The 27,504-nt window shown below is 46.0% G+C and overlaps 1 protein-coding gene across 1 annotated transcript in view; it reads right to left on the bottom strand.

The window, feature by feature from the left end:
- Window positions 1–6,038: 6,038 nt before the first annotated feature.
- Window positions 6,039–27,504, bottom strand: part of KMT2E (lysine methyltransferase 2E) — a 607,980-nt gene continuing 586,514 nt past the window's right edge. Inside the window, 2 exon segments of the mRNA XM_029615154.1 lie at window positions 6,039–7,559; window positions 7,562–8,201. Of these exon segments, the coding sequence (XP_029471014.1) occupies window positions 6,742–7,559; window positions 7,562–8,201 (1,458 nt within the window). The 3' untranslated portion in view covers window positions 6,039–6,741.

The following is a 27,504-nucleotide window of genomic DNA, read 5'->3' as shown; positions in this document are numbered from 1 at the left end:
TTTCTAGAACTTTGACTGGCACCTACTGGGCATACCCAGCATGGCACTAAACCTGCAGCCAGCAGGGATCCCTCTTCAGTCTTGTTTAAAGCTACAGGAAGTGCCGAAAAATAAAATAAGAAAACAAATCCAACACCGCGGGGTGGCGGGCGGGTTTCATGAGGACTAACATCCTGCTGTCCTGTGAGAACACCTGTTACAGGTAAGCAACATTTGATTTCTCACAGGACAAGCAGGATGATAGTCCTCACATATGGGTGAGTACTGAACTGAGGATGTCCGAGAAATGCACCAAATGTACCCAAGATGTGCAATATGCACAAGTATTGGGGAGGAATTTGGAAGAGGGCATCCTGAACCCTAACGGGCAGCCGGAAGGGTGTTGGTACGTCAAGTTGTAAAAAGGTTGCGCAAGACAGACTGGCCGAAGATGGAATCTTGTCTTCCAGCCTTGTCTAAGCAATAATGGGCTGTAAAGGTATGGAGAGAACTCCAGGCAGCAGCCCTGCAAATGTCAGGAAGCGGCACCGAGCGTAGGTGTGCTACTGAAGTCGCCATGGCCCTCACAGAGTGTGCCACGGTCTTGAAGTGGAAAGCCTGCTTGCTGATAGCAAAAGGATATGCAGTCCGCTAACCAGGAGGAGAGAGTCTGTTTACCCACAGGCTGCCCCAATTTGGTGTAATGGAAAGAGACAAACAATTGAGTGCTTTTCCTGTGGGCAGCTGTATGGTCTAGAAAGAATGCTAGAGCACATTTACAATCAAGGGTATGCAGAGCCTGCTCTCCTGGATTGGAGTGAGGCCTGGGAAAGAAGGTAGGTAGTATAATGGATTGATTAATGTGAAACTCTGATACTACCTTAGGTAAGAACTTAGGGTGAGCGAGGACTACTGCCCAGTCCCGCAGAAGTTTAGTATAAGGCGGATAGGTAACTAGGGCCTGTAACTCACTAACTCTGTGAGCAGATGTTATTGCTAAAAGAAAAATCACTTTCCATGTGAGAAAGCGAAGATCACAGGATTGGAGAGGCTCGAATGATGGTTTCATGAGCCTTCCCAAAACCAGATTGAGGTTCCAAGAAGGGGCCGGAGGGCGCAGTGGAGGCTTGAGGTGAAGCAAGCCTTTCAGAAAACGTGTTACGAGGGGTTGTACTGAAAGAAGAACATCCCTGAAACCTCTATGGAAGGCGGCTACCGCACTGAAATGCATTCTGATGGAGGAGGTTTTTAGACCTGATTCTGACAAGTGCCAGAGATAGTCTAGAAACTTCGTGGTGGAACAGGTAAAGCGATTAAGGGATTGAGAAGAATACCATGATGCAACCTGTTCCATTTGTAAAGATAAGATTTTCTCGTGGAAGAATTCCGTGAAGCAATCAGGACACGGGAAACTGGTTCCGAAAGGTTAAGTGGCTGAAGAATTAACCTTTCAACATCCAGGCCGACAAGGCCTGAAGATTGGGGTGGTGTAGGTACCTGTCGTTCTGAGTGATCAGAAGCGGGTCCTTTCCCAAGGGAATGTGTCTGCGAATGGAGAGGTCCTGAAGAATTGGAAACCACATCTGGCGAGGCCAGCGAGGTGCTATAAGGATCATGCGTCCCTTGTCCTGACGTAACTTCACGAGAGTCTTCGAGAGAAGTGGAAGTGGAGGGAATGCATATAGGAGACCGGTTGCCCATGAGAGGGAGAACGCATCTCTTGGCTGTGAGTGTTGGCTGCGAGTGAGAGAGCAAAAGTTCTCTACCTTGCAGTTTTGAGGTGACGCAAAGAGGTCTATGCGAGGATGGCCCCAACGTTGGAATACTGAGCCCGCTACTGTGGGGTTGAGGGACCACTCGTGCGGATGGAAAGTGCGACTTAGGTTGTCCACAACACATTGTCCACTCCCGGAAAATAGGTGGCCCTGAGGTGCATCGAGTGGGAGAGGGCCTCCGCCCATATCTGTGCATCTTCCTGACACAGTAGGTAGGAGCCCATCCCTCCCTGTTTGTTGATGTACCACATGGCCACCTGGTTGTCTGCCTGAATCAGGATGACCTGATTGGAAAGGCGATCCTGGAAGACCCTGAGAGCATATCTGATTGCTCGCAGCTCCAGGAAATTGATTTGGTGTTTGGCTTCCTCTGGAGACCAAGTTCCTTGTGTTTGCAAATCAGCCACATGGGCTCCCCAGCTGAGGTTGGAAGCATCGGTGGTGAGAATTATTTGAGGGTCTGGAGCCTGGAAGGGCAGGCCTTGGAGGAGATTGATCTGATTTTTCCACCAGGCTAGAGACTGACGGAGTGAGTCGGTGATGTGGACAGTGGTCGATAAGAGGTTGAACAGACTGAGTCAATTGTGACCTTAGAGTCCACTGCATGACTCTCATGGCCAAGCAGGCCATTGGGGTAACCTGTACTGAGGATGCCATGTGTCCCAGTAGGATGAGGAGTAGGATGAGGAAGTGGCGTGCAGTCGTGCGGCGCTGAGACTGTAGCTGGTGTCCGAGAGAGAGATGAGTGAGAGCTCACTGTCGAGGCAGAAATGCCTTTGCCTGCAAGGTGTCCAAGTCTGCCCTTGTGAATGATAAAGTTTGAGATGGGACTAAGAAGGATTTTGCGTAGTTGACGAGAAATCCTAGCGAAATCAGTGTGTGTAAAGTAAGACATAGGGAGGTCAGAACAGCTTGCTGAGTGGGAGCCCTGATCAACCAATCATCTAGATAGGGGTAGACATGAACACTTTGAGTCCTGAGGAAGGCTGCTGCTACTACTACGAGGCATTTGGTGAAGACTTGTGGTGCAGATGCCAGGCCGAATGGGAGCACTCGGTATTGATAGTGCTTGGGGCCTACTAGAAATCTCAGGAACCTGCGATGAAATGGATTTATCGCAATGTGTGTATGCGCATCTTGGAGATCGAGAGAGCAGAGCCAGTCTCCTCTTTGCAGAAGAGGAAGGAGGGAACCCAAGGTTACCATCTTAAACTTTTCTCGTTTGAGGTACTTGTTGAGGGCATGTAGGTCCAGAATTGGACGAACGCCGCCCGATTTTTTGGGGATTAGAAAGTACCAGGAATAGAATCCTAGGCCTTGTTGAGAGTAAGGTACTAGTTCTATTGCTCTGGACTGGAGGAGGAGGGAGACCTCCTGCTCCAGGTGTAGTGAGTGGTCGGATGTTCTCCACGCCGGTAGAGGTGGGGAGTTCGGTTTAATGGAGAGAAAGTTCAGGCGATAACCTTGAGAGATTATGGCAAGGACCCACTGGTCTGAGGTGATTGTGTGCCACCTGTTACTGAAATGGCACAATCGACCTCCCACTGGTATCTGAGACAGTGTGCTGCTCTCTATGCAGGAGTCAAAAACCGGAAGCAGGGCCCGGCTGAGGAGCTGCTTGTGGCTTTTGTTTACGAGGTTGACGAGACTGGGCCTTTTGGAAAGGTCTCGGGGAACGAGTCCTAGACTGTGGTGGATAGGACTCCTTTGGACGGAAGAATGACTTTTTAGTATCCTTCCTGAAAGGCTGTTTGGAGGAATACTCAGAGGGCATCAGAGAGAGCTGGTGAAGGGTCTCATGATGGTCCTTGAGTTCTGCCACCGTCCGCTGAATCTGTTCGTCAAACAGATTGTCTCCTATGCAGGGCAGATCAGGGCACAAGTCAGACGACTTAAGCCAGGCCCATCTTCTCGCCGAAATAGCAGTTGCAGATATCCTGGAAGTGGTGTCAAAGATATCATAAGAGGATCTTATTTCATGCTTCTCTGTTTCAAAACCCTTGTGTACTAGGGTTAGAAGTTGTTCCTGGAATTGTTGAGGCAGGGACTCTGCAAAGTCCTGTATCTGCTTGAATAAGACCCTGTTGAACTGGGTCATATACAGCTGGTAGGAGGCGATCCAAGAGATAAGCATCGATCCCTGGAAGACACGCTGGCCAATAGCATCCAGGAATTTCTGTTCCTTACCTGGGGAAAGGAAGAGTGGGGTTTTGATCTTTTTGCCCTTTTTTGGGCAGATTCTACATCCACAGATTGGTGATCCAGCTGAGGTTTCTGGAATCCTGGGCTGACTGGACCAAATAAGTGGTATCAGCTTTTCTGTTGACTGGAGCAACAGAACCAGGGTGTTCCCAGTTCTTTTTGAGGAGATCCAAAAGAACCTGGTGAATAGGGATGGAGGTTATTTCCTTGGGAGCATCCAGGAATTGTAACAGCTCCATCATTTGATGTCTGTCATCTTGTTCAGTCTGCAATTGGAAGGGAACCAATTCAGACATTTCCTTCAGAAAATTTATGAAGGATAGGTCCCTCTGGAGGAGAACGCTTCCTGCTTTCAGTAGGAGAAGGTGGTGATGTAAAGTCATCGGTGTCTTGGGAAGAACAGTCGGTCCAGGTGTCATAGGGATCAGCACCTGCCCCTCTAGGAACCTGAGGATGGGACGACGGTATTCCTGAAGGTCCCGGTCTAGGGTCCGAAGGCATCGAGGGAAGTACTGGAGGCACCGATGAAGGCATCGAGGGCACCAGTGCAGGCATTGAGGGCATCGATGGATGGATCGGTGGCGCCAATGGGTGCATCGGTATCGATGGTTGAGGCATTGGCAGGATACCCGATGGCAGAATGCGGAACAGTGTTTCTCCTCCCGATGACAGAGTAAGCGGGGAAGGCACCAGAGCCATCGGTGATCCAGGATCCATCGGTGGAAAAGCGGCTAGAAGCACTTCCATCTTCGAGAGCAGCGGTGCCAATGCTGCCGGAATGGGATCGATGGTCGGTTCCGTGACCGGCACAGATTTCGGTGCCAGGGGACCTTGGAGTCTGTGCATCGCCTTATTAATGGCCTCCTGAACCATCCGGTCCAATTTTTCACGGAGATCTGGAGCAAGCAGCCCCGGCTCCAGAAGGGAAGAAGGAGGCAGAAGCAGAGCCGGAGGGACCACCGTTAAAGGCGGAGTCGCGGCTCCTGATACCCATCCGGGTGAGGGTTGCCTCAGTGACCTGGTCGCAGAAAGGGTCGGTGCCTTTTCTGGACGGGGTTTCTTCAATGGCAGCTTGGACGATGGCAAGGTCGATGACTTTCCTTCCTCAATGGTCTGAGACTTCTGGTGTCAATGCTGATGTTTCTCTCTATGATCCCCTCGGTCCTGAAGGGGGGTAGAGGTAGTCAAAGGCCAAGTCGTCAACGCCGGGCGGTCACCGGCCGGTGGCCGATACTGGCGTGAAGTGGACAGTGCCGGTTCGGACGATGTCGATGCAATAGACGGCGTTGGGGTTTGAGAACGGAGGAGAAGTTCCATCTTCTCTATTCTGGCCTTGCGACCTTTAGGTGTCATTAAGGCTTATTTGGTGCAGGTCAAGACATCATGTTCGCACTCAAGACACATTACACAGACTTTATGAGGGTTTGTTATGGACATGGTGCGAGTACAGTCTGGGCACCGGCAGAACCCAGACGCCATGGCCTCTGAAAAAATTGAGCCGCGGTACGGTCGACAGCCAGTAGGCCGCGAGGGCCAAACTCGACGGGAATCGTCCGAAAACTGGTAAAATCTTACCGGAGTACCACGGAGTCAAAAATTCGAAGGAGGGACCTCTGTGGGGTATAAATGTTTTTAGTATTTCTGTGAGGGAAATTCCTGTCAGGAATCTCTGTGGAGCTCCTTAACCCGCGTGGCTACTGCTGCGCGGAAAAAAGAAAACTGAAGAAGGACCCCTGCTGGCTGCAGGTTTAGTGCCATACTGGGCATGCCCAGTAGCTGCCAGTCAAAGTTCTAGAAACTTTGACAAAAGTGTTCCATGATTGGGCTCCATCCTATGATGTCACCCATATGTGAGGACTACCATCCTGCTTGTCCTGTGAGAAAAAAGGTATATAAAGGTTCACTTTTTCTGTGGCGTGTTAGAATCCTTGTAACACTGTTTTACAATCTACAGTGGTAGTGTGTGTGGGGGGGGGGGGGGGGGGGGGGTGATTTTAAGAGTTAATTGAACCTTAGGCCAAGACAATTTGGTAAAACTGACATAATTGTGATTTATTAACATGAATTAAAATGCCCAACCAGTGCTGCAAATGTGACAGTATATTTTAAAAAAATTAAAGGCCATAAACTGTACTACTTCCACAAGGATCATACACATATTTGCAAAAGGAACTTGTCATATGTACAGTGCTATACCAAACGAGATGGAAGCATTATGCAAATTTTACACGCAAAATACAATATTTACAGAACCTGCCTGAAGACATTAGAAACAATCTATACATTAAATTACATTTTCTGTAAATAACCAAAAGAAAAAAGCAATGTCACATCAAAAACTATAAAAATCTGTATTGCGCTGCTTTTTATCCATATGCACATAAAGCACTGTTGACAGAAGGAAATGAAAATCCTGTTAGTGCCATCACTTAGCTGTGTACTTGTAATTACGTATGTATAAAAGTAATAGAAAACATTCACTAAATGTACTTCTAAATGTGACACTAAAACTTGAATATTTTGTAGCATCAATTGTACTGTCAGAAAAACTGTGGAATGTTTACTTACAAAATAAACTGAAATACTAATACTGGCTTAAACAGCACATATAGTTTAAGGACTTTTAGAAAACAAAAATGGAGAAAAATACAATGAAAGAGCACTGGTGTTTGCTTTTATACAAAGTTTCATGTACAAGCTTTAAAAAGTACCTAGAACAGGTACATATAAAATATACAGTTTTTTTATACACATTTTAAAAATGTTTAGGTGCAAGTGATCTATTTTAATGCCAGCCTGAACCATGGTAATTGTTTTGGAAAGTTGGTGGCACCTGTGGTCTAAGAATTGGAATCTGTCCAGGCACTGTTGATGCCTGCTGATGTCCTTGAACCCCATGAGGAAGGGTTACAGAGCCAGGATGTGGACAGAATGCTGCAGTTGTAGGAATACTGTTTGGTCCTTGAGGCTGGATATGAGGACCCTGGCCTGGGATGGGGTGATGGGGTCCTGTTCCAGCAGGCTGGTGTTGAGGCCCAGGTCCTATGGTAGTATGATGTGGGGCTTGTGATGGGTATGAATTTACATTCTGATGAGCACCAGAAGGAAAAAGAGGGGGTCCTTGATGAGATGGGAGATGCAATCCTTGCGCTGATGCCAGATGATGACTAGAACCTAAAACAGTTGAAGCTGGAGGTGGTGGTGGGGGTGGAGGTGGAGCTGTATTTACTACATGCTGGTGTTGTGCTTGCAGACCTTGGTGTCCAGTTGTAGAATGATGATGGGGATGGAGAGGTATAGGACCAGGTGGAGGTGGAGGTGGTGGTGGTAAATGGTGTCCAGTACTCTGAGTATGAATATGAGATCCAGGGGATACTGGCACAGCATGAAGTGGGACTGTTATGTGTGCTACAGCATGCTGTTGATGGGATCCTGGTGCAGGTGGGGGTGGCGGTGGAGGAGGAGGAGGAGCTACAGATGTTGAAACTGGAAGGTGCATATTGGGATTCTGAGAAGCCATGTAATGCCCTGATGTTACATGATGTCCAGGAACTGCTGACTGAACTGTGGTGCCAGGAAGTGCTTGATTTGGTCCAGATGTAACACAGTTTGCTGGGGTATGCTACCTTTTAATTGATTGTAACTTTGAAAGTTTCCAGAGGGTTGCTGGTTTTGATAATAATTACATGTAGTAGAAGGTGGTGGGGGTGGAGGTGGTAGAGCACTGTTGTTTAAATTTTGTTGGTTAAATTGACTGTAAGATGCTGAAGACTGCCCTGAAACCGCTTGGGGAAATAACTGTCCAGTAGTCTGCTGCTGCGTAGTAGACTGAAGAGTAGCTGCAGTTGGATAGAAATTTCTATGAGCGTCTCTGTGAGATGTTCCAACTTGCGGTGATGGAGGATGATGAGGCCTGTAAGGAGATCCTAATTGCTGCGAGTGAGGCTTTGGTGAAAGATAGCCATGCTGTACAGGTGTATGAGGAGTAGAAGCTTTCGGAGGATGCTCTAGATGAGGTGAAGGGGGGCAATGTAACTTCAAAGGTGTAGAAGGCAGCTTCTGTGAATGTGATTGACATAGATGAGTTTTTGAAAGGGCCTGGACATTATTTGTTACTGGTTTTTGCTGTAGGTCTAGTTTTGAATGATTTGCATTCTCAGTTTCTGATGCATTAACTGTTTCCAACTGCACATCTGATTTTGTAGGCATGTTCCCAAGTGATGGAGCAAGAACTGGTGAACAAGGCTGTAGTGAGAGAAGATAAAAGAATGAACATTTTAAAATATGCAATACACTAAGCTATATTCTAAGTAGCTTTTCTTACTTCTCTTACGTGATTTAAAACCGGTTCCATTTGAACTAGCTATTATTTCTAGATTTGTTTTCATAACTATCACCACATCCAATATGAATTTTTTAGTTGTGCTGAAAGCAGCTAAGTTGCTCTTGTTTCTTCATCTCACCCCCCACCTTTTCAAATCCATTCACTGAGAAAACCGCTCTCACCTGTCCCCTTCTCCTCCATGGTAACTCTAGACTCTGTGCTTTCCACCTTGCAGCATCATATGTCTGAAGTGAACTAATACATTTTACTTCCTCTGTGGCCATATTCAATTCCATCTAAAACCCACCTTTCTGAGGTTGCTTTTACATCTTGAACCTGGATCTCTCTAATCATAGCCTTATTGATTTTAACCATGTTTCCTATAATAAATTAATTTTCTGAAGTTTTTTATTTTTTTCTGTCTCAACTAGACTAAGTTTCACAGAGTAGAACTGTAAGTCTTATATAGTGCTACATGTTTCCAGTAGTGCCATAGAAATGTTAAATAGTGATAACTTAAACACCATAAAAACAATTCACTCTGGATCGTACACTGCCTTTGAATGCTTTTACTGTTGATCACCCTGCAGTTTATTGTAGTCTGCTCACCCTATGCAAAAGCGTCAGCCACACTATTGACTCAGCTAACGCTGCCTTCGAATGTACCATGTTTCTGATTGCACCCAATAGTTCATTGTAACCCACCTGCCATATCTTAATTACCTTTGCTATTTACCTTCGCTACTTACTTTCCACCACTCCAGCTATCACTACTGCCCCCCCCCGTGTCTAAGTTTATTTAATCCACACCACCTTAAGTCCTCTCCTGCCTCTAGAATCATGTGCCTACTCCCCATCCCAAGACGGCACCGCCCCACTACTACGTAAACCCCCTACAATACCACCCCACCCACCTAACCCGCGCAAATCCCTCATACCTATCACGACCCCACCTTTCTCACAATTCCTAGGCCTAACAACCTTAGCCATTACCCTCTTCAATGCCCAATCCATCCAAAACAAAGGACCTATACTAAATGACCTGCTTACAGACGACAATCCCAACCTATGTGCCATCACCGAATCCTGGTTAAAAAACACTGACCAGGTTTTCCTTAACCAGCTCCCAACAAAGACGTACGACCTCCTCTCCATCCCAAGACCTAAAAAGAGAGGCGGGGGTCTACTCTTGGCAGCCAAAAAAAGACTCAGCCTCAAACTCCAAACCATCCAACCCCCGCCCAAACTAGAAATTGCGCTATTTACATCCAAATCCCTGCAAATCTGCCTAGTCTACGCCCCCCCAGGCCTAATTGAACAAGATCCCTCACCTATCACGGAATATCTCACTGTCAACATCAAAACAGACCTTCCTACCATTATTCTAGGGGATTTCAATCTCCATGTGGATGCCCACCCAGCCACCCCCGCCTGCGAGATCCTACTGGACACCCTCAAAGCCCTGGGCTTCAATCAAATCATCACCGAACCCACGCACAAAGCAGGCCACACACTCGACCTAATCTTTGTGAATTCTAAAATAACCTTAGCCACCCCCCCTGTAATTACCCCAGTACCCTGGTCCGACCATTTTCTCATCAATACAACCCTTGAAACCAAATCCCCCACACCTTCCACACAAAAACACCGTAAAACTATCTCCTTCCGTAAACACTGTAGTACAGAAGAGCTCACCCTAGCTTTCGACAATATAAATAACAACATCGACCTCACCAACCCAGACACTGCACTTCACTCCTGGAACAATCTTACAACGACCATAGCCAACGAAATTTGCCCCATCATCTACAAAGAAATACCCATTGCACAACGTGAGAAAAGAAAACCATGGTTCTCCACCGACTTAAAAACAATGAAACAAGAACTAAGAGCTAAAGAACGCGCCTGGCGCAAACAACCATCCGCTACACTTAAAGCTACCTACAGTAACACCTTACACGCATACCGTCATGCAATTACCCAAGCCAAGCGTGATTTCCACGCAGCTAAGATCCATGACTACCAATTTAATGCAAATGCCTTATTCACATATGTCTCAGAACTCACCACTTCAAACACACCCACCCTCAACGAAACCATCTCTAACAAAAGATGCGAAGAACTAGCTCTCTACTTCAAGAACAAAATCGACAATATCCTCATTCGCTTCCCTGCCAAAACCACCCCCCTCGCCCCCATCCCCAATGACAAAAAGATCACCCTTAGTGCATTTGACCTCACCACTAACATAGAAGTAGAAGCCATCCTTCAAAAGATGAAACCCGCCACACACCCCTCAGACACCATTCCCTCAAAAATCCTCCTCTCTATTACCCCCGCCATCACCAAACCTATTAAGGACATAATCAACTGCTCCATTACTGCAGGCAGTGTCCCAAACCCACTCAAACTGGCCATAGTCAAACCCCTCCTAAAGAAGCCTACCCTTGACCCCTCAGACCCTGCCAATTACCGACCGATTTCCAATCTTCCTTTCTTATCCAAAGTCCTAGAAAGGGTTATTAACAAACAACTGACGGACTTTTTAGAAGACCACAATGTCCTCCACACTCAACAGTTCGGCTTTCGTAAAGCCCGAAGTACCGAAACCTTACTACTGGCCATGACAGACACCATGCTTAAAGGTATGGATCATGGAAACTCGTACCTACTCGCCCTATTAGACATCTCAGCTGCCTACGATACAGTCAACCATCAAATACTAATGACCCGCCTAGCAGAAATAGGCATCGCCGGCACAGCCCTCTCATGGCTCTCCTCCTACCTCACTTACAGAGAATACCTAGTAAAAATCGACAAACACGAATCCTCACGCATACCTATCACACAAGGTGTACCCCAAGGTTCATCCCTATCCTCCACCCTCTTTAATATTTACCTCCTACCCCTATGCCACCTCCTCTCCGACCTAGGCCTGAAGTTCTTCCTTTATGCAGATGACGTGCAGATTCTCATCCCGTTTCAAGGGTCCACTAGCGAACCCTTGCAACGCTGGGAATCTAGCCTCGCCACCATAAGCACATTTTTATCTGATCTCCATCTAGCTCTAAATACCTCAAAAACAGAACTACTCATCATCTCCAATCAACCAGAACGCTTCACTCTCCCCATGCGACAGAACACTCCTCAAAAGACAACCACAACCCTCCCTCAGGCCCAGTTTGTAAGAGACCTGGGCGTCTTTATAGATCAGCACCTAAGTTTTAAACCCCACATCAAAACCCTTCTTAAGGGGGGTTTCTATAAACTTAACATCCTAAAAAAACTCAAACCCCTCCTCCACACCCATGATTTCCGCACAGTCGTACAGACCACCATGCTCGCGAAATTAGACTATTGTAACTCCCTGCTACTAGGACTCCCCAACACCACCATCAAACCCCTCCAGATTCTACAAAACTCCATGGCTAGAATCATAACCGGTACGCGTAAAAGGGACCACATCACCCCCATACTAAAAGACCTACATTGGTTGCCCATCTCCTTCCGCTCACAATACAAAACCCTCACCATCCTTCACAACACCCTACATAAACACAACCACAACTGGCTCGATGAAATGCCTCGCTACCGCTCCTCCAACCGCCCCACAAGAACAACCCACACAGGCACTCTCCACATCCCATCCCTCAAAACAGCACACTCAACCCACACCAGAGGGAGAGCCTTCTCCGTCGCTGGCCCCACCCTCTGGAACTCCCTCCCCACCTTCCTACGCCAAGAGACATCCTTTCACAACTTTAAGAAAGGAGTCAAAACATGGCTATTCCGACAGGCCTACCCTGACACAAACCAAACTTAATATCTCCGTACCTTAGCCCCCCCTCTGCACGACCTGACACCCTGCGCTCCCCCCCGCCCGGCCTTTCACCCTCTCTCTCAGCCCGCCTGATCCCCTCCCCTCCTCCCCTGGCCACCTCCCTTTATCCTCGACACCCAGCCACCTCCCTACCCCCCCCTTTTTTTCCCCTTTTCCCCTGCCCTCCACACCCCCTACTTACCCTTGAAGAAACCCTTCCCAGTAATTACCTCCTGTTTCAATTGTTCCTTATTCCTATTTAATCAAATGTTTCCTGTACATTAGGCATCTGTACATAGCATTCCTCTTTTCCGCTTTATTCCCTCCCTTTTACCTCTGTTATCTATACCTCTCCCCCCTTCCCCCCTTATCCCCCTTTCCCACCCACCTCCTACCCCTTCCCTTTCTCCCCCCCCCTACCCCCCTCAAATCTCTATTCCTTGGTTCCATTTATTGTTTATTTTGTTGTATTTGGTTTTGGGTTTGTTTTTGCTCTTGCGTTAGTTTTTTCATACTGTTTTATTGTCATTTTGTTATACTGTATCTCCCACCTGAGTTCATTGTAAACCGGCATGATGTGCTTCACGAATGTCGGTAGATAAAAGTTAATAAATAAATAAAAATAAAATAAATAATAGGATTATGTTCACATGAAATAGTTCCTTTCCACATTTTACTAATAAGTTTTATATTTTGTTTGGATTTATAACCTTGTCTTGTTTTTCAAGAGATTTCTTTTATAGAATATACAAGCCGTAAAGCCCGTTAAAACGGGCTACATCCCTCTGTCTCTCACCTCCCCCTCATTCTCTCTCCCCTCACTCTTCACCACCCCCTCCCCCACCCACTCCTCCCCACCCTCCCTCTCCTCTCACTCAGTCCCCCCTCTCCCTCCCTCCCACTCACTCAGTCCCCCTCTCCCTCCCTCCCACTCAGTCCCTCCCTTCACCCACCTCCATTTCCTCCCGGCGCCGTAAGCGCGACTTCCCGCAACCCTCACCCGGCTCCATTAACTCCTCCCGCTCCTGCCGGCAGATCTCGGGGGGGGGGGGGGGTGTCACTCCCGCGCGCGCGGCAGTGACCCCCCCGAGATCTGCCGGCAGATCTGGGGAGAAGCGCGCGGTGCCGCTGCTTCTCCTCCCGCTCCTGCCGGCAGATCTCGGGGGGGGGGGGGGGGGGCGCGGGAGTGACACCCCCCCCCCCGAGATCTGCCGGCAGATCTGGGGAGGAGAAGCAGCGGCACCGCGCGCGCGCGGCGCCGCTGCTTCTCCTCCCGCTCCTGCGGCCCCACCGCTATTTTTTTTTTCTGACTGACGTCCTTGCCCGCACATGCGCAGTAGAGCTGCGCTCTACTGCGCATTTGCGGGCCGTCGGTCACAGGCCATTTATAAGGTAGATAATAAACATCAATGCCGTTAAATGGGTAGCTGATGCTGAGTAGTCTCCTGGGGATTTCTAGGCTACACAGAAACAAATGACAACAGGACTGGATATTTTAAACCACCTTATGCAATTCTTTTGGATGCAAAGTTATTTTTCTTTTACAATTGTGTATAAAATCTAGTTAAGTGTCTTTAGCACCAACTCAAATCTAGTGCTTACGTTAGATAAAAAATGTTAGCTGAAAAAACTATTTTGAACTGTCTCAATTATCTTGGTACTTTGGGCTATCTTGAATACATTGCCAAAGAGGCAATGGTAGGTGTTTCCATTAGGAAAACTAGGTGGTTGCCCAGACTGCCAAAATTCTGGGTGTGGCATAATCCCACTAGCATGAGGCCCAGAATGGTACTGTGCCAGAAACAATACCACCAAAGAAGCAAATGATGTGCTTGAGCCACTGCTGTTGGTAGGAGGAAGTGCTGTGCTGCAGGTACATTGGGATAGGGGGTGCATGACCAAAGGTTTGACTAGAGCGCCAAATACTCTTGCCCTGGCCTTGGCTGGTAGCAACCTTTCCCCTTCCTAATATTCATAACACTTTCAAGGTCCTTGTCTTTACACAATGGCAAGCCTAGTGGATGTTCTAAGGATCACATGCACTGGGGCTCCAAAGGAGGCTATACAGTCAAGAGTCCCTCAGCCAGAGGACTACTTCTAAGATAACTGGGCAAAGGAAGTGACAGGACCCAATTGGATAAACATCTGTCAGCCACAAATGAAAATTCATTGTATCTCATCCTTGCCCTTTACCACCTCACTCTGATCAGAAATGTCAATGAGAAGGGATGACCCTAAATTTCACTGGGCTAGAAGTCTAAAGCACTGGAGGCTAGTCAGACTAGGAAAAGAAACAGACTATAACTAATAAAATAAAAACCTCCTCTCTCAGAAACAAGTCTAAGCCAATAACACAAACATAGCCAGAATCCAACTACCACAGTACTGCTGCAATCAATTATATCTGCCACACGACAGAAAACAAAAAGGCAGGCATTAGTTGTAAAACAGATGCTATTTCCAAAATGGCAGCCTTCTATGATTAAGTGATTATGATGTGCATCAATAATATTCTTAAAAAAAATAAAAATCAAGAATACGTTCACTTTAGAGTAAATACATATTTGTGAAGGGTCCTCCTTTATTTACTGAACCCTTTTTTTTAAACTTTATTATATCATATCTAGTTCCTTCTTTTGCCACATTGAAATCATACTTATTTAGTTTTATTTAATAATATATAAACTACATGCTAGTTTTCAGTTAAATTTTAACATGTTTTCAGTTTACATTTTAATATGCATCGTTATTTTTTATTTAAGCAAGCTTTGAAATTTATGAAAGAAGGGGATGAAGATCATGGTAGGATCAGTGGCAACATATGATTCTCACAATATTTTTTGTGATTTTAACTTCAATCCCCAGGACAGCATCCCGACTTCTTTCCTAACCCACCCTGCCTTTGTCTCCTCCCTGGTTAATCACATCTACCTACACATTTGGTGCCCCTATTGACATTTCCATTTCCCAAGAGAACTCCTTAAGATTTTGCATCCTGAATGTCTAGCCATTTCTGAACCAAGTATAGATAAGCAAATGTGAGAAATACTCTTCACTTTAGATAGATTTTTTTTATGATGATTGAAGTATGAATACATATGATGTACAAATGGGTAGCAGCTACAGTTGAAGCCTTGATTGACACAAGTGCTCTCAAGTTTCAAACTTGTGCTAATTCAACTTCCCTTTTGCATCTTGAAAGTAGAAATTTGCTTTTGCTTGTTAATTTTCTTTCCTTGAATCCTGGTAAATCAATCTAAACATGTGGATTTATGCTATTCTGCCAGCAGGTGGAGACAGAGAACCACAACCTTTAAGTGACATCATAGACTATAAGGAGTGGTGTAGTGTGGGAACTTGCCAGTAACCTTACATCAAGCCATAGGAGTGGAGAAAGCCCCTATGACCAAACTACAAAATGTTTTTAAAAAATAAGAAAATCTGAAAACAGGAGACAACCCTCCAACTGAAACCCCCTCTAAGAATTTCTTAAAAGGAAAAGAAAGCAAGAAAGACAACAAAGTGGCGATACAGAGAATCCATGGGTTCTCACCACAGAGAAAGACCAAGAATCTTCTGAGATCTGAGGAGCTCTCATTCAAAGTAAAAATTCAGCAACTTTCCTTCCAGGAGGGCCCTGGACTGAATTAGCAGGATTCAAGGAAAAGAAATTAACAAGTAAGACCAAATTTCTCCTTCCTTATTCATCCTGCTAGACCAGTCCATATGCATGGAAAGCATCCATATGCATGGAAAATACCCAATCCTTGTACCAACACAGGAGAGAAAATGACAGGCTGCTCTGAGAACACTCATACCAGTTACCATGGAGGAGAAGGGTACAAGTAAGAGTGGTTTTCTCAATGAATGAATTTGGAAAGGTGGGGGTGAGATGAAGAAATGAGAACAGCTCTTGCTGCTTTCAGCACACGTAAAATGCAAAGTTTAGTGAATGTTCGCTAGTATCATCGCTGTAGACTCTGCCCAAGAGGAAGCCAGAGCCCTCACTAAATCAGGACAAAATCTCTGGAGAAGGCAGACCTCTCAGAAATCATGCCGAGAACATCATTCCTTTGATCCACATGGACAAAGAATCTTGAAGTTGCTTCCCTGTGTAAGGTCTGCCGAATATCACAAACAGCCAATCGGTCTTCCTAAAGGGATTAGTTGCCTTTAGATATCTGAGTAAGATTTGACAAACAACCCAGAAGAAGAAAGAATGGTTTTCACGATATTCTCCCACTGGGAATGCTAGGAGGGGAAAACAACCCTGTGTTAGGAACAATGGTATTAGAGGAAAAGTGACCAACTCTGCGGTAAAACAATACAGGAGGATCTGCAAAATAAGACCTATAATTCATATAGCCACAAGAAATTTGCATCTTTATTTTATTTATTTTTATTTATTTTATTTATTAGCTTTTATATATCGACATTCATGGGTACATCATGCCAGTTTACAATGTAACTGAAGGAGGAAATTACAAAAAACCAGGGTGGGGGGAGAGGGAGCAGATAGGAAGAGAGAAGGGGCGAGAGAAGAGAGGGAAAAACAGGAAGAGGAGAAAAGGAACAGTATCTGATGGAAAACAATAGAAGAACATAATAAGTAACATTGCAAATTATACACTCAATAAGGGACTGTGTATAACCTTATACACTGTGGATAACCTTATATAAATTATACACTCCAAAAGGAGAAAAGCTTCAAATGTTAGGAATTAATAGGAAGGGAATGGTGAATAAAAGGGAAAATGTCATAAATCCTCTATATGGCTCCATGGTGAGACTGCAACCTTGAGTACTGTGTACAGTTCCGGTCACTGCATCTCAAAAAGATATAGTTGCACTGCAGAAGGTACAGAGAAGGGCAACCAAAATGATAAAGGGGATGGAACAGGTCCCCTATGAGGAAAGGCTAAAGAGGTTAAGGCTGTTCAGCCTGGAGACGAGATGGCTGAGGAGGGATATGATAGAAGTCTTTAAAATCATGAGAGGTCTAGAACAGGTAGATGTGAATCAGTTATTTACACTTTCGGATAATAGAAGGACTAGGAGGCACTCCATGAAGTTAGCAAGTACCTCATTTAAAATTAATTGGAGAAATTTATTTTTCACTCAACACACAATTAAACTCCGGAATTTGTTGCCAGAGGATGTGGTTAGTGCAGTTAGTGTACTTGGGTTTAAAAAAAGTTTGGATAAGTTCTTGGAGGAGAAGTCTATTAACTGCTATTAATCAAGTTGACTTAGGGAATGGCCTCTGCTACTACTGGCATCAGTAGAATGGGATCTTTTTAGTGTTTGGGTACTTGCCAGGTTCTTGTAGCCTGGTTTAGCCACTGTTGGAAACAGAATGCTGGGTTTGATGGACCCTTGGTCTGACCCAATATGGCAATTTCTTATGTTCTTATAAACTGCTCAGAGCACCAAAAAACAAAAATTAGAGCTCATTAAGGCATCAGGGCATAAGCGGGGAAACAAATACAATTAGAGTCTATATTCAGACACAGTCAAGACAGCAAAGTTAGCTGGATAAACTTATCCAGCTAATTTTGGAGGCATATTCAACAGTGCAGCCACACTATTGAATATAGCTGGCTATCTTAATTAGTTAGCCGGCTAACTATAGCCAGCTAACTTTAGGACAGCTCTTTGATTCGACCAGACTTAACCGGCTAAGATATCCAGCCAACTCTGAATATTGCAGTTAGCCAGTTAACCGGCTAACTCAACTCCGCCCAGTTACACCCCTGGACTTCCTCTAACTTATCTGGCTAAATTCTAGCCTTCTATCTTATTAGCCGGCTAGAATTTAGCCAGATAAAGGCTGAATATAGCCAGATAAGCCATTTAGTTGGATAACTATTATGTTATCCGTCTAAATGGCTTCTGAATATGGACCTCTTAACTCGTTGAAAGAAGAGGAGCATATCTGGGTAGGAAATCAAAAAGATCCCATGAATCATACTTTTATAGCAGGAAATAACTGCCACATGAATCCCTAGGGAAAGAAGGGCTAAGCCTTTCCCAAATCCTTTTGCAAAAAAAAAAAAAAAAGCCAGAATGGACAGCATGTCCATTCACCAAGGTGGACAGACAGAGCTTTGCAACAAACTTCAAAATGACAATATAACTGAACATAAATAAGCCAAAAAAAGTTGAGATCTGACATGCCTATAGCAAGCTCTGCCAAGGGCCAGGTGGTCAAGCGAAATAGAGCTAGATCCTCCATCAGCATCGAACCCTGGAGTAACAGACCACTCACAATAGGAAGATGGAGAAGAACATCAGTCCTTGGCCTCACCAGATAGACATACCACAGTCTTCTTGGCCAGTCTGGAGTTACTAGATTGAGTGTTGAAAGAAGAATCTTTATTCCCTTCAGAGTTCTATGAAAACCCAAGGAAGAAAAATATAAAGAAGCCCATTCATTGGCCATAGCTGGAATAGGGCAACTCCAACCCAACACATCAAGCCCACGTGAAGAAGCCTCACAGGTCTGGGAAGCTTCCTGGCTGAACTCCCACTCTCCAAGATCCAATGTATTTCTGCCAACACAGATGGCCTAGATGTTCACCATTCTTACAATGTGAGCTACTGGGAACTGTAGTAGATTCCTTTCTGCCCAGCGGAACAGCATGCTTACCTTTTGAGCCACCATTGAGTTTTGAGTGTCCCCTTGTCTGTTACATAAGCTACCAGTGTGGCGTTTCCTGAAAACATCTGAACTGCCATGCCCTTCACTAATAGCAGGGGATGTAATAGAGGCAATTCAACCTGATGGCTCTGGTTTCCACCCTGTTTATGGACCATAAGGCTGCTTATTCTGGACCAGAGCCTTTGGCCTACTCTGCCATGACAGCGAGTTCCCCAGCCCACTAGGCTCTGGTGAGATCACAATCCAAATATGGACACACAATCCAGTTTCTTAAAAAGTTTCATAGGAAATCTGAGGAGACAGTTTCTCCTTTACCGAAGGCAGAAGGGGAAGGCAAATCCCAGAGTTCTGTGATTATGGAGATCAGCAAGTCAACCAGGAATCTGTAGAGGCTACATGTGGACCAACTTTAAGGAAGTGGAAATAGAATCCAGAAGTTGGAGAAATCCCAAGCTCTGGGATCTTTCCAAAGGAGAAAATCTTACACTTGAGCCGAACAACTTAGCTATTTTAGCCTGAGTTACAAGAAAATTATTTCCTTACCTGCTAATTTTCGTTCCTGTAGTACCATGGATCAGTCCAGACCGTGGGTTATGTCCCCCTACCAGCAGATGGAGTCAGAGCAAAAACTGGGAGGGCAGTCCTTCATGACTGGTGCGCCCTCTGTAAACCTTCAGTATTAAGAATATCCAAGCAACAAAGAAAAACCCTTTGGATGGAATAATACAAAAATGAATATCAACTAAATTGAACATCAAACTGTAAATCTGAATAGGCAAACTTGCAATGTGAACTCTCAGTCAGTCCCAAACAAGTCTTGAAATGATTACACAGTTGAGCTGAAGGATTATCCCAAAGAAAAACCTCCAAAATCTTTAGGGTGGGCGTCTGGACTGATCCATGGTACTACAGGAACGAAAATTAGTAGATAAGGAAATCATTTTCTTTTCCCTATATGTACCAGGATCAGTCCAGACCGTGGGATGTACCAAAGCTTCCCTTAAATAGGGTGGGCCACTGATATCCCAGCTCGAATGACCCGAGCCCCAAAAGAAACCGAGGTCGTTGATTGCAAATTCAAGTGATAGCGATGCGCAAAAGTGTGCAAAGACTTCCAAGTTCCATGTATTTTCTCTACCTTTTTGTACGTTACTTGTAAACCGATAAGATGTGCAAACAGCTATCGGCATAAAAAAACCTTTAAATAAACAAACAAATAAATAAATAAATAAATACAAATAAATAAGTGGTCGCTCGGCAAAATTCCTGCGGAGAGACCGTTCGACTTTCTGCCCAGGAAGCTGCTTGAGCTCGGAGAGAATGAGCTTTAATACCGTCTGGGGGCTAACGCCCCGTGCCAATGTATGCGGTAGAGATTGCTTCCTTCATCCATCGGGCAATGGTGGTCTTTGAAGCCTAGTGCCCCTTCTTGGGACCACTCCAGAAGACAAAAAGATGATCTGATAAGCGGAAGTCATTAGTAACCTCCAGATATAGAAGGAGGACTCGCTTGACATCTAGGCGCCGGAGCTCCTTGGAATCCTCAGCCTGGAATGATGGCAGTTCCACCAACTGATTCAGATGAAAAGACGAGACCACCTTTGGAAGGAAAGATGGTACGATTCCAGAGGATACTCCGGGATCCTTAGAGCGTAGAAAAGGCTCTCTACATGACAAGGCTTGCAGCTCCGAGATTCTGCGAGCGGAACAGATGGCAACCAAGGAATCTGTCTTAAGAGTCAGGTCCTTGAGGGTAGCGCTCTACAGCGGTTCAAAGGGCGGCCCGCCAAGAATACGAAGGATCAAAATCAAAAACTCCCCGAGGGGCATAAATTGCGAATCGGTGTTTCACATGCTGTACTCCCTTCAAGAACCGGACCACGTCCGGGTGCGTCGCAAGAGGAGGGCCATCCCGATGAGGAACTAGAGCACCTAAGTCTGCTACCTGAACTCGGAGAAAATTGTAGGCTAAACCCCTCTCCAGCCCTCGCTGTAGATCTGGGCTATGGTCGCATGCCATGGAGAGAGACATGAGGACTGGCAGCAAGCCTCAAACACTTTCCAAGCTCGGGCATAGGACATGGAGGTGGAAGGCTTCCTAGCCTTGAGAAGAGTGGAGATAACTGCCACTGGATACCCTCGTCTCCTCAGCCGGCGCCGTTCCAAAAGCCAGGCCGCTAGACAGAAGCGATCTACCTGGTCAAAAAATACTGGTCCCTGCCGTAGGAGGTTTGACAGATGCCCCAGGCGCAGCAGGCCATCCACCGCTAGGTTGACTAAGTCTGCGAACCATGGCCGACGAGGCCACTCTGGAGCCACGAGGATCAGGGCCCCTGGTGACCCTCTATTCTTCGGAGCACTCTTCCCACCAGGGGCCAAGGTGGGAACACGGAACGTAGGATGTACCTCGGCCATGGGAGGGCTAGGGCATCGACACCTACTGCTCCGTGCTCCCTTCTGTGGCTGAAAAAGCACGGAGCCTTTGCGTTCCTTTGCGTGGCCATCAGATCCAGATGGAGAGTCCCCCATTGTGTGACGAGTAGTGCCACTGCCTCCTGGGACAGTTCCCATTCTCCGGGATCTAAGCGCTGGAGACTTAAAAAAATCCACCTGAATATTGTCCACCCCTGCAATGTGAGACGCCGTCAGATGAGACAGGTGGAGTTCCGCCCACAGCATCAGCTTGTTCGTCTCCCGAGTCACATGGAGACTTCTTGTTCCTCCCTGATGATTGATGTACGCCACAGTTGTGGCGTTGTTGGAGAGGATCCGGACTGCTCGGCCTTGTACTAGGGGCAGAAAACGCTGCAGCGCAAGACGGACTGCTCTTGTTTCTAGATGGTGGATTGGCCAAGTTGCCTGTTCTGGGGTCCACTGACTCTGTGTCGAGTGCTAACCGCACACTGGCCCCAGCTGGTAAGACTGGCATCTGTTGTAACGAGTACCCATTGTGGAACCTCGAGCTCTACTCCTCGAAGCAAATGATCCAGGTCGAGCCACCAGGTCAGACTGTCCTTGGATAGGGGCGGTATCGGCAGAGGAGCATGAAATTCCTGAGATACCGGCTTCCAACGGGAGAGTAATGCTCTTTGTAAGGGACGCATGTGGGCAAAGGCCCAAGGCACAACATCTGTCGTGGAGGCCATGGAACCTAGCAACTGGAGATAGTCCCAGGCTGTGGGAAGTTGGAGGTCCCAAAAACGCTGAACAAGGAGCGATTGGGCCCGCTCCAGACGAAATGAGCCTGTGCCTACTTTGATGTCGAAATGAGCTCCCAGAAAGTTGAGGAACCAGGATCCCTTCCTTCCTCAGGGCTGCTGCCACCACTACCATCACACCTTGGTAAAGGTGCGAGGAGTGGTTGCCAGGCCGAATGGCAGGGCCTGGAATTGGAAGTGAGCCCCAAAATCTTGAAGCGAAGGAGGCGCTGATCTCCTTCAGGATGGGGATATGAAGATAAGCCTCCGTCAAGTCCAAGGACGCCAGGAACTCTCCCCGATGCACTGCATCGGGGAGAGTTTCCATCCTGAAGTGTGGTATCTTGAGCGTCCTGTTGACCATCTTGAGATCCAGGATCGGCCGGAAGGAGCCTTCCTTGCTTGGGGGCTACGAAGTAGACGGAATAATGGCAGAGTCCTTGTTCCGGTAGTGGCACCGGAAGAATTGCTCCCAGATCCAGGAGGCGGTCTAGCATTTGACGTACTGCGCCCCGTTTCCTTAGTCCGCACGGAGAAAAGGCAAACCTGTCTCTGTAGAATATCCAGGACGCCTTGGTCTGAGGTGACTGTGACCCACTCCTCGTAGAAGAGCGACAGGCGTCCTCGTATCCGGGGAATCGAAGAGTGGGCCTGCAATATTTCATTGTGAAGATGTAGTGGCAGTCCCTTGGGCGAGGGTGTCTCGGGCTGATCTTCATCCCTGAAAGGAATAAGACCAGGACTGTGATCTACGTGAGGGCGGCCTGTGGGGCACTGGCCGCACCTGGCGGAAGCGCCGTTGTCCTCTGAAACGGTTCCACGCGGAGCTGTACGCTCTGGATCTCCGAGGACGATCTTCCAGTAACCTAGGTACCTTAAGCTCCCCGAGCGACTTAATAAGTTGCTCCATCTCCTCTCCAAACAACAACTTACCCTTGAAGGGAAGGAAGCAGAGTTGAAACTAGGAGGAGGAATCCGCGGACCAGGTCCTGAGCCAGAGGAGGTGCCGAGCTGAGACTACGGAAACCATAGACCTGGGCAGCACCCGAAGAAGATCTTACAGCGCGTCCGCGCCATACGCTATGACGGCTTCCAGCCTTTCCGCCTGTTGTGCCTCCCCTGGAGGCAGGTCCTGAGACCCGAGTAGTTGTTGGATGACAGGTCTGTCACTGAATGAAAGCTCTGCCTGCAAGCCTGCAGCAGGACAGCCCATAGAAAGTAGAGCAAAGCTACAATGAAAAGCCTCTGCCTTTTTTTTTTTTTTTTTTAAATAAGATCCATCCAAGTAAAAAGTGTTAACAAGAAAACAGGAGAAATAAATCAACAAAAACTATTCTCACAGAAAGAAAATGGGAGAACCGAAAGTGCAACCCGAATCTGCTGGAGTCAGAGAAATACTGAAGGTTTACAGAGGGCGCACCAGTCATGAGGGACCGCCCTCTCAGTTTTTGCTCTGACTCCACCTGCTGGAAGGGGGACATAACCCACGGTCTGGACTGATCCTGGTATGTACAGGGAACACTCTGATACTCTACAAATACTCTACCTCCCTGATACTCTACAAACACTCTACCTCCCAAATACTCTACAGACTGGGAAGAAACCAGATTGATTTTATGTAACTCGCTACCACGCTCTTTAGCACTTGAACCACTCTGGCCAAGTCCACCTGGCTCTGCTGAAATGATTTTGCCCTACTAGCCAATCATCCAGAGATGGATAAACCACCATACCTTCTTTATGGAAGAGGGCCACAACCACCACCATGATCTTGGAAAAGTCCTTGAGGTTGTTGTGAGCCCAAAAGGAAGAGCCCTGAACTGGAATGCAAAACCAAAGAAATCTTCAGTAATTCTCCTTTGATAGGAAAGTGGAAGTAAGCTTCTAAGAAGTCAAAGGACAAAAGATAGTCTCCTTGCCTCACAAAAGCAATGATACAGCAAAGAATTTCTGTCTGGAAATGGGACATTTGAAATTATTGGTTGATCCCTCTGTTATCTAGGAGGTGCCTGAAAAAGCCACCCTTCTTTGGAACCACACAGCAAACAGAGTACTGACCAAGGCCATGAACCAAACCAAATTATGGCTTCCAGATACTGAAGTCTCTCCAGAGCAGCCTTTATCATCATTTCCCTATAGATACTCAGGGAGGACATCTTAGAGACAATGAAAATAGGATGTAGATTGAACAGAACCCACTAGGTCGACATGAAGTGAGTCCACTCTTAGTAAAAACTATTGAAGACAACCACCCACTGGGACCATCTCGAAGGGGACCTGCTGACTCATGGGCCTGAATAGTTATCTCCAGAAGTCCCAAGCACTGACACTTCATTACTTCCTTTCCTCACAAAAGGGCAAAATCTCTCCTTGATTCCTGACCACTAGAGATGACTGCCTCCCTGGCCTGTATCTTCTGGCATACCTGAAGCAACCACGACCTCTACTAGCCTGGGATGCTGAATAGAGCCTGTTCCCTGGGAGTTTCTGGGACTTAAAGTCTCCCACATTTTTTACTTACTTTCCCAAATTGTCTCTATACAGTAACTTTCCAATAAGGGAAGCTTGCTGAAACAGGTTGTAGATGAGGACTCTGCCACATTACATTTTTTTGCACCATAATAATTGACACCACTGACCTAGAAGAAATCCTAATAAGATCATACATTACACATACCAGGCAGCCCAGATTTGTGATATGCCTCCAGATTCTCCAGGAGCAACTCAGCACAATAAGGCACAAGCCACATATTTTCCATAGATGGGAGGACTGAACGGCCCAAAAACCACAGTGGAGGATGACTGCTCCAGGAAGCATTCAATCTTGTGGGTCCTCAAAAGCCTTATCCACCATAACAGTTGACTTGCAAGTCACAGCTGATACCAGGATATTAACTTAAGGATCCAAAATACATTTTCCTTATCCTGTCCTGAAAGAGGGTACAGCTTGATTAAAGTCCTTTCTGACGCTGAGCATGAGACTTTGATTAGGATACCACTATATGCTTAACCGCTCTGTGGAGCGGAAGCACTTAGCAGGTTTCCTTACCCCCTCCTAGGAAAGATCCACCCTCAAAAGCCTCTTTGACCTTTGACTTAGACCAGTGGAACATAAAAAAAAAAAAAAAATCAACCAACCAGGGAGATAAGAGAAACAGATTCCCCTTTCTGAAACACTTTAATGATGGAAAAGTCTTCTTATGCAGGGGACAACTCCCAGTTGTTCAAACTGTCTCTGCCTACACCTTACAATCCGAGTCAAAAGAAGAAAACTCAGAGAAATAGAAGTCCTTGGATCCTTTAGCCAAGTTAGGCTGCTTGGGCACTAGGTGTTCATATGGAGAAAGGCTGAAGAATCATCCAGGCTAAAGGCCCCTAAGATCTCTTTCAGACCAGGCTTCTGCATAGCAAAGAAGCCTGGCATAAAAAGCTTAAAGACTGGGGAAAAAAAAACCTGCTATTGAAAGGAAGAAGATTCCTCTTGATGAGAAAATCCAGAACCCATCTCCAATGGGAGACAACATCAAAGAGCCTAGAGCCCCAGACTGAAGTAGGTCTGGGACAGAGGAGCAACCATTTCTGCTGGTGCGTGGTCTACCACAAAAGCAGGAGTCAACCCACATAAAGGAAAAGAAAAACACACCATGAGCTTGCTCTGCAAAGGTGCTCTTGCTACAACCCAGAAAGAGCAATAAGGGAAGGCCATTCTGCCACGTGCCAGTCCCCACATGAATGACCGTATTCTATATGTAGTGGCTTTATCCACACTGCTTTCCTTCTCAGTCGGAGAGTCCTGCTGACCTGAAACCTTGTTGAAAAACCTCTTCTGCTGGAATGCTGCTGCCCAGGAAGCTGGCAGCCTGCTCTCTGCTGCCTAAGAATCTCAGCCATGGCAAATGTCTATACCGTAGGAAATTGTTGATTTATTTATTTTTTTGCAAGGCAGCTTTACCCAATTTGTGTGATACTACTTCAAGAGATTGCAAAAAAAAAAAAAAAAAGAACCTAAGAAAGGAAAGGAGAGTTGGTGTGGGCAGGGGACAAATTCAACCCTAGAGAAGAGAGTAAGCCTGTCCAAGAGATCCTCTCTTGCTTCCCCCAGCAACCCCCTGGCTCAACCAGATCTGGAGAAGAAACCTAGAAGCCCTCTACTAGAGCCCACAGAGGGAAATTGGGAAATTCTGGGAGCCAGAACAGAGGGCCTGATCCATTAAGGGAATACATTTAATACCTTCTTGCCCTGGGAAGCACTGGAACAACTTCACCAGGGAAAACAGTCTGAAAGCTTTTGCTGTAAAAGTGAGCAGACACGCTACGAGAAGGCAAGGCCTGAAGCTATGTCCTGATGCACCAGCCAAAACATATCTATATCTGCTGGAGATAAAGAATACTGCCAAGTATCCAGGCTGCACCACTTCTTACAGTCTGTGATGTCACTGAAAAATCTGTGGTTCTCTATTTTCATTTGCTGGAAGGATAGCATAAACCCATACATCTGGACGTCTAGCAGAATATAAAGAAGCAGGGGTTATTAGTTCTTTACCAACTTTCCTGCCATCTTGTAAGAATTGTTTTTAAATTTTCATTTAATTTGAAGGACAACATTGCTTGAAGAAACAAGGTATTGTGACTTGTTCTAACTCATTAACAATTTTATCCATTTTGTGTCTTTGAGAAAAACCCTTAGTGTATCGGGTACTTAGTGTGCTGTGGTAACTGAGTAATAAATGCAATTAATTATTTCCAGCAAACCCCACAAACTACAAAAATGAACCTTTTAAAAGGCACTCCTGTGAGACTACTTCCCCCATCAAAGAAATAAGGTATAAGAACTGCCATACTTGGTCAGACCAAAGGTCCATCAAGCCCAGTATCCTGTTTCCAACAGTGGCCAATCCAGGTCACTGTTGGCAGGATCCCAAGGGGTAGACAGATTAGCAGTGGATTTCTCCAAGTCTAACTTAATTGTTTATAGACTTTTCCTCCAGGAACTTGTCCAAACCGTTTTTAAATGCAGATTCCAGAGCTTAATTATGCTTTGAGTAAAATAATATTTTATCTTATTAATTTTAAATGCTCTTTGTACTCTTTGAAAGAGTAAAAAACCAATTAAAGTTTACTTGTTCCACTCCAATCATTATTTTATAGACCTCTATCATATCTCCCTTCAGCTGTCTCTTCTCCAAGCTGAAGAGAACTAACCTCTTTAGCCTTTCTTCATAGGGGACTTGGTTCATCCCCTTTATGATTTTGATTGCCCTTCTCTGTACCTTTTCTAATTCCATCTTTTTTGCAATGTGTTGACCAGAACGGCAAACAATATTCAACATGAGGTCGTACCATGGAATGATATGAGGCATTACGATATTCTCTGTTTTATTCTCCATTCCTTTCCAAATAATTCCTAGCATTATATTTGCTTTCTTGCTGCTGCTGCTGCATTCTGAACAGACGATTTCAATGTATCATCAATGATGATGCCTAGATCCTTTTCCTGATTGGTGACTCCTAACATGGAACCTTGCATTGTGAATTATAATTTGGGT

The sequence above is a fragment of the Rhinatrema bivittatum genome, chromosome 9 (genome assembly GCF_901001135.1).
Source record: "Rhinatrema bivittatum chromosome 9, aRhiBiv1.1, whole genome shotgun sequence".
Lineage (NCBI taxonomy): Eukaryota > Metazoa > Chordata > Amphibia > Gymnophiona > Rhinatrematidae > Rhinatrema > Rhinatrema bivittatum.
This window is presented reverse-complemented; position numbering and strand designations above follow the sequence as displayed.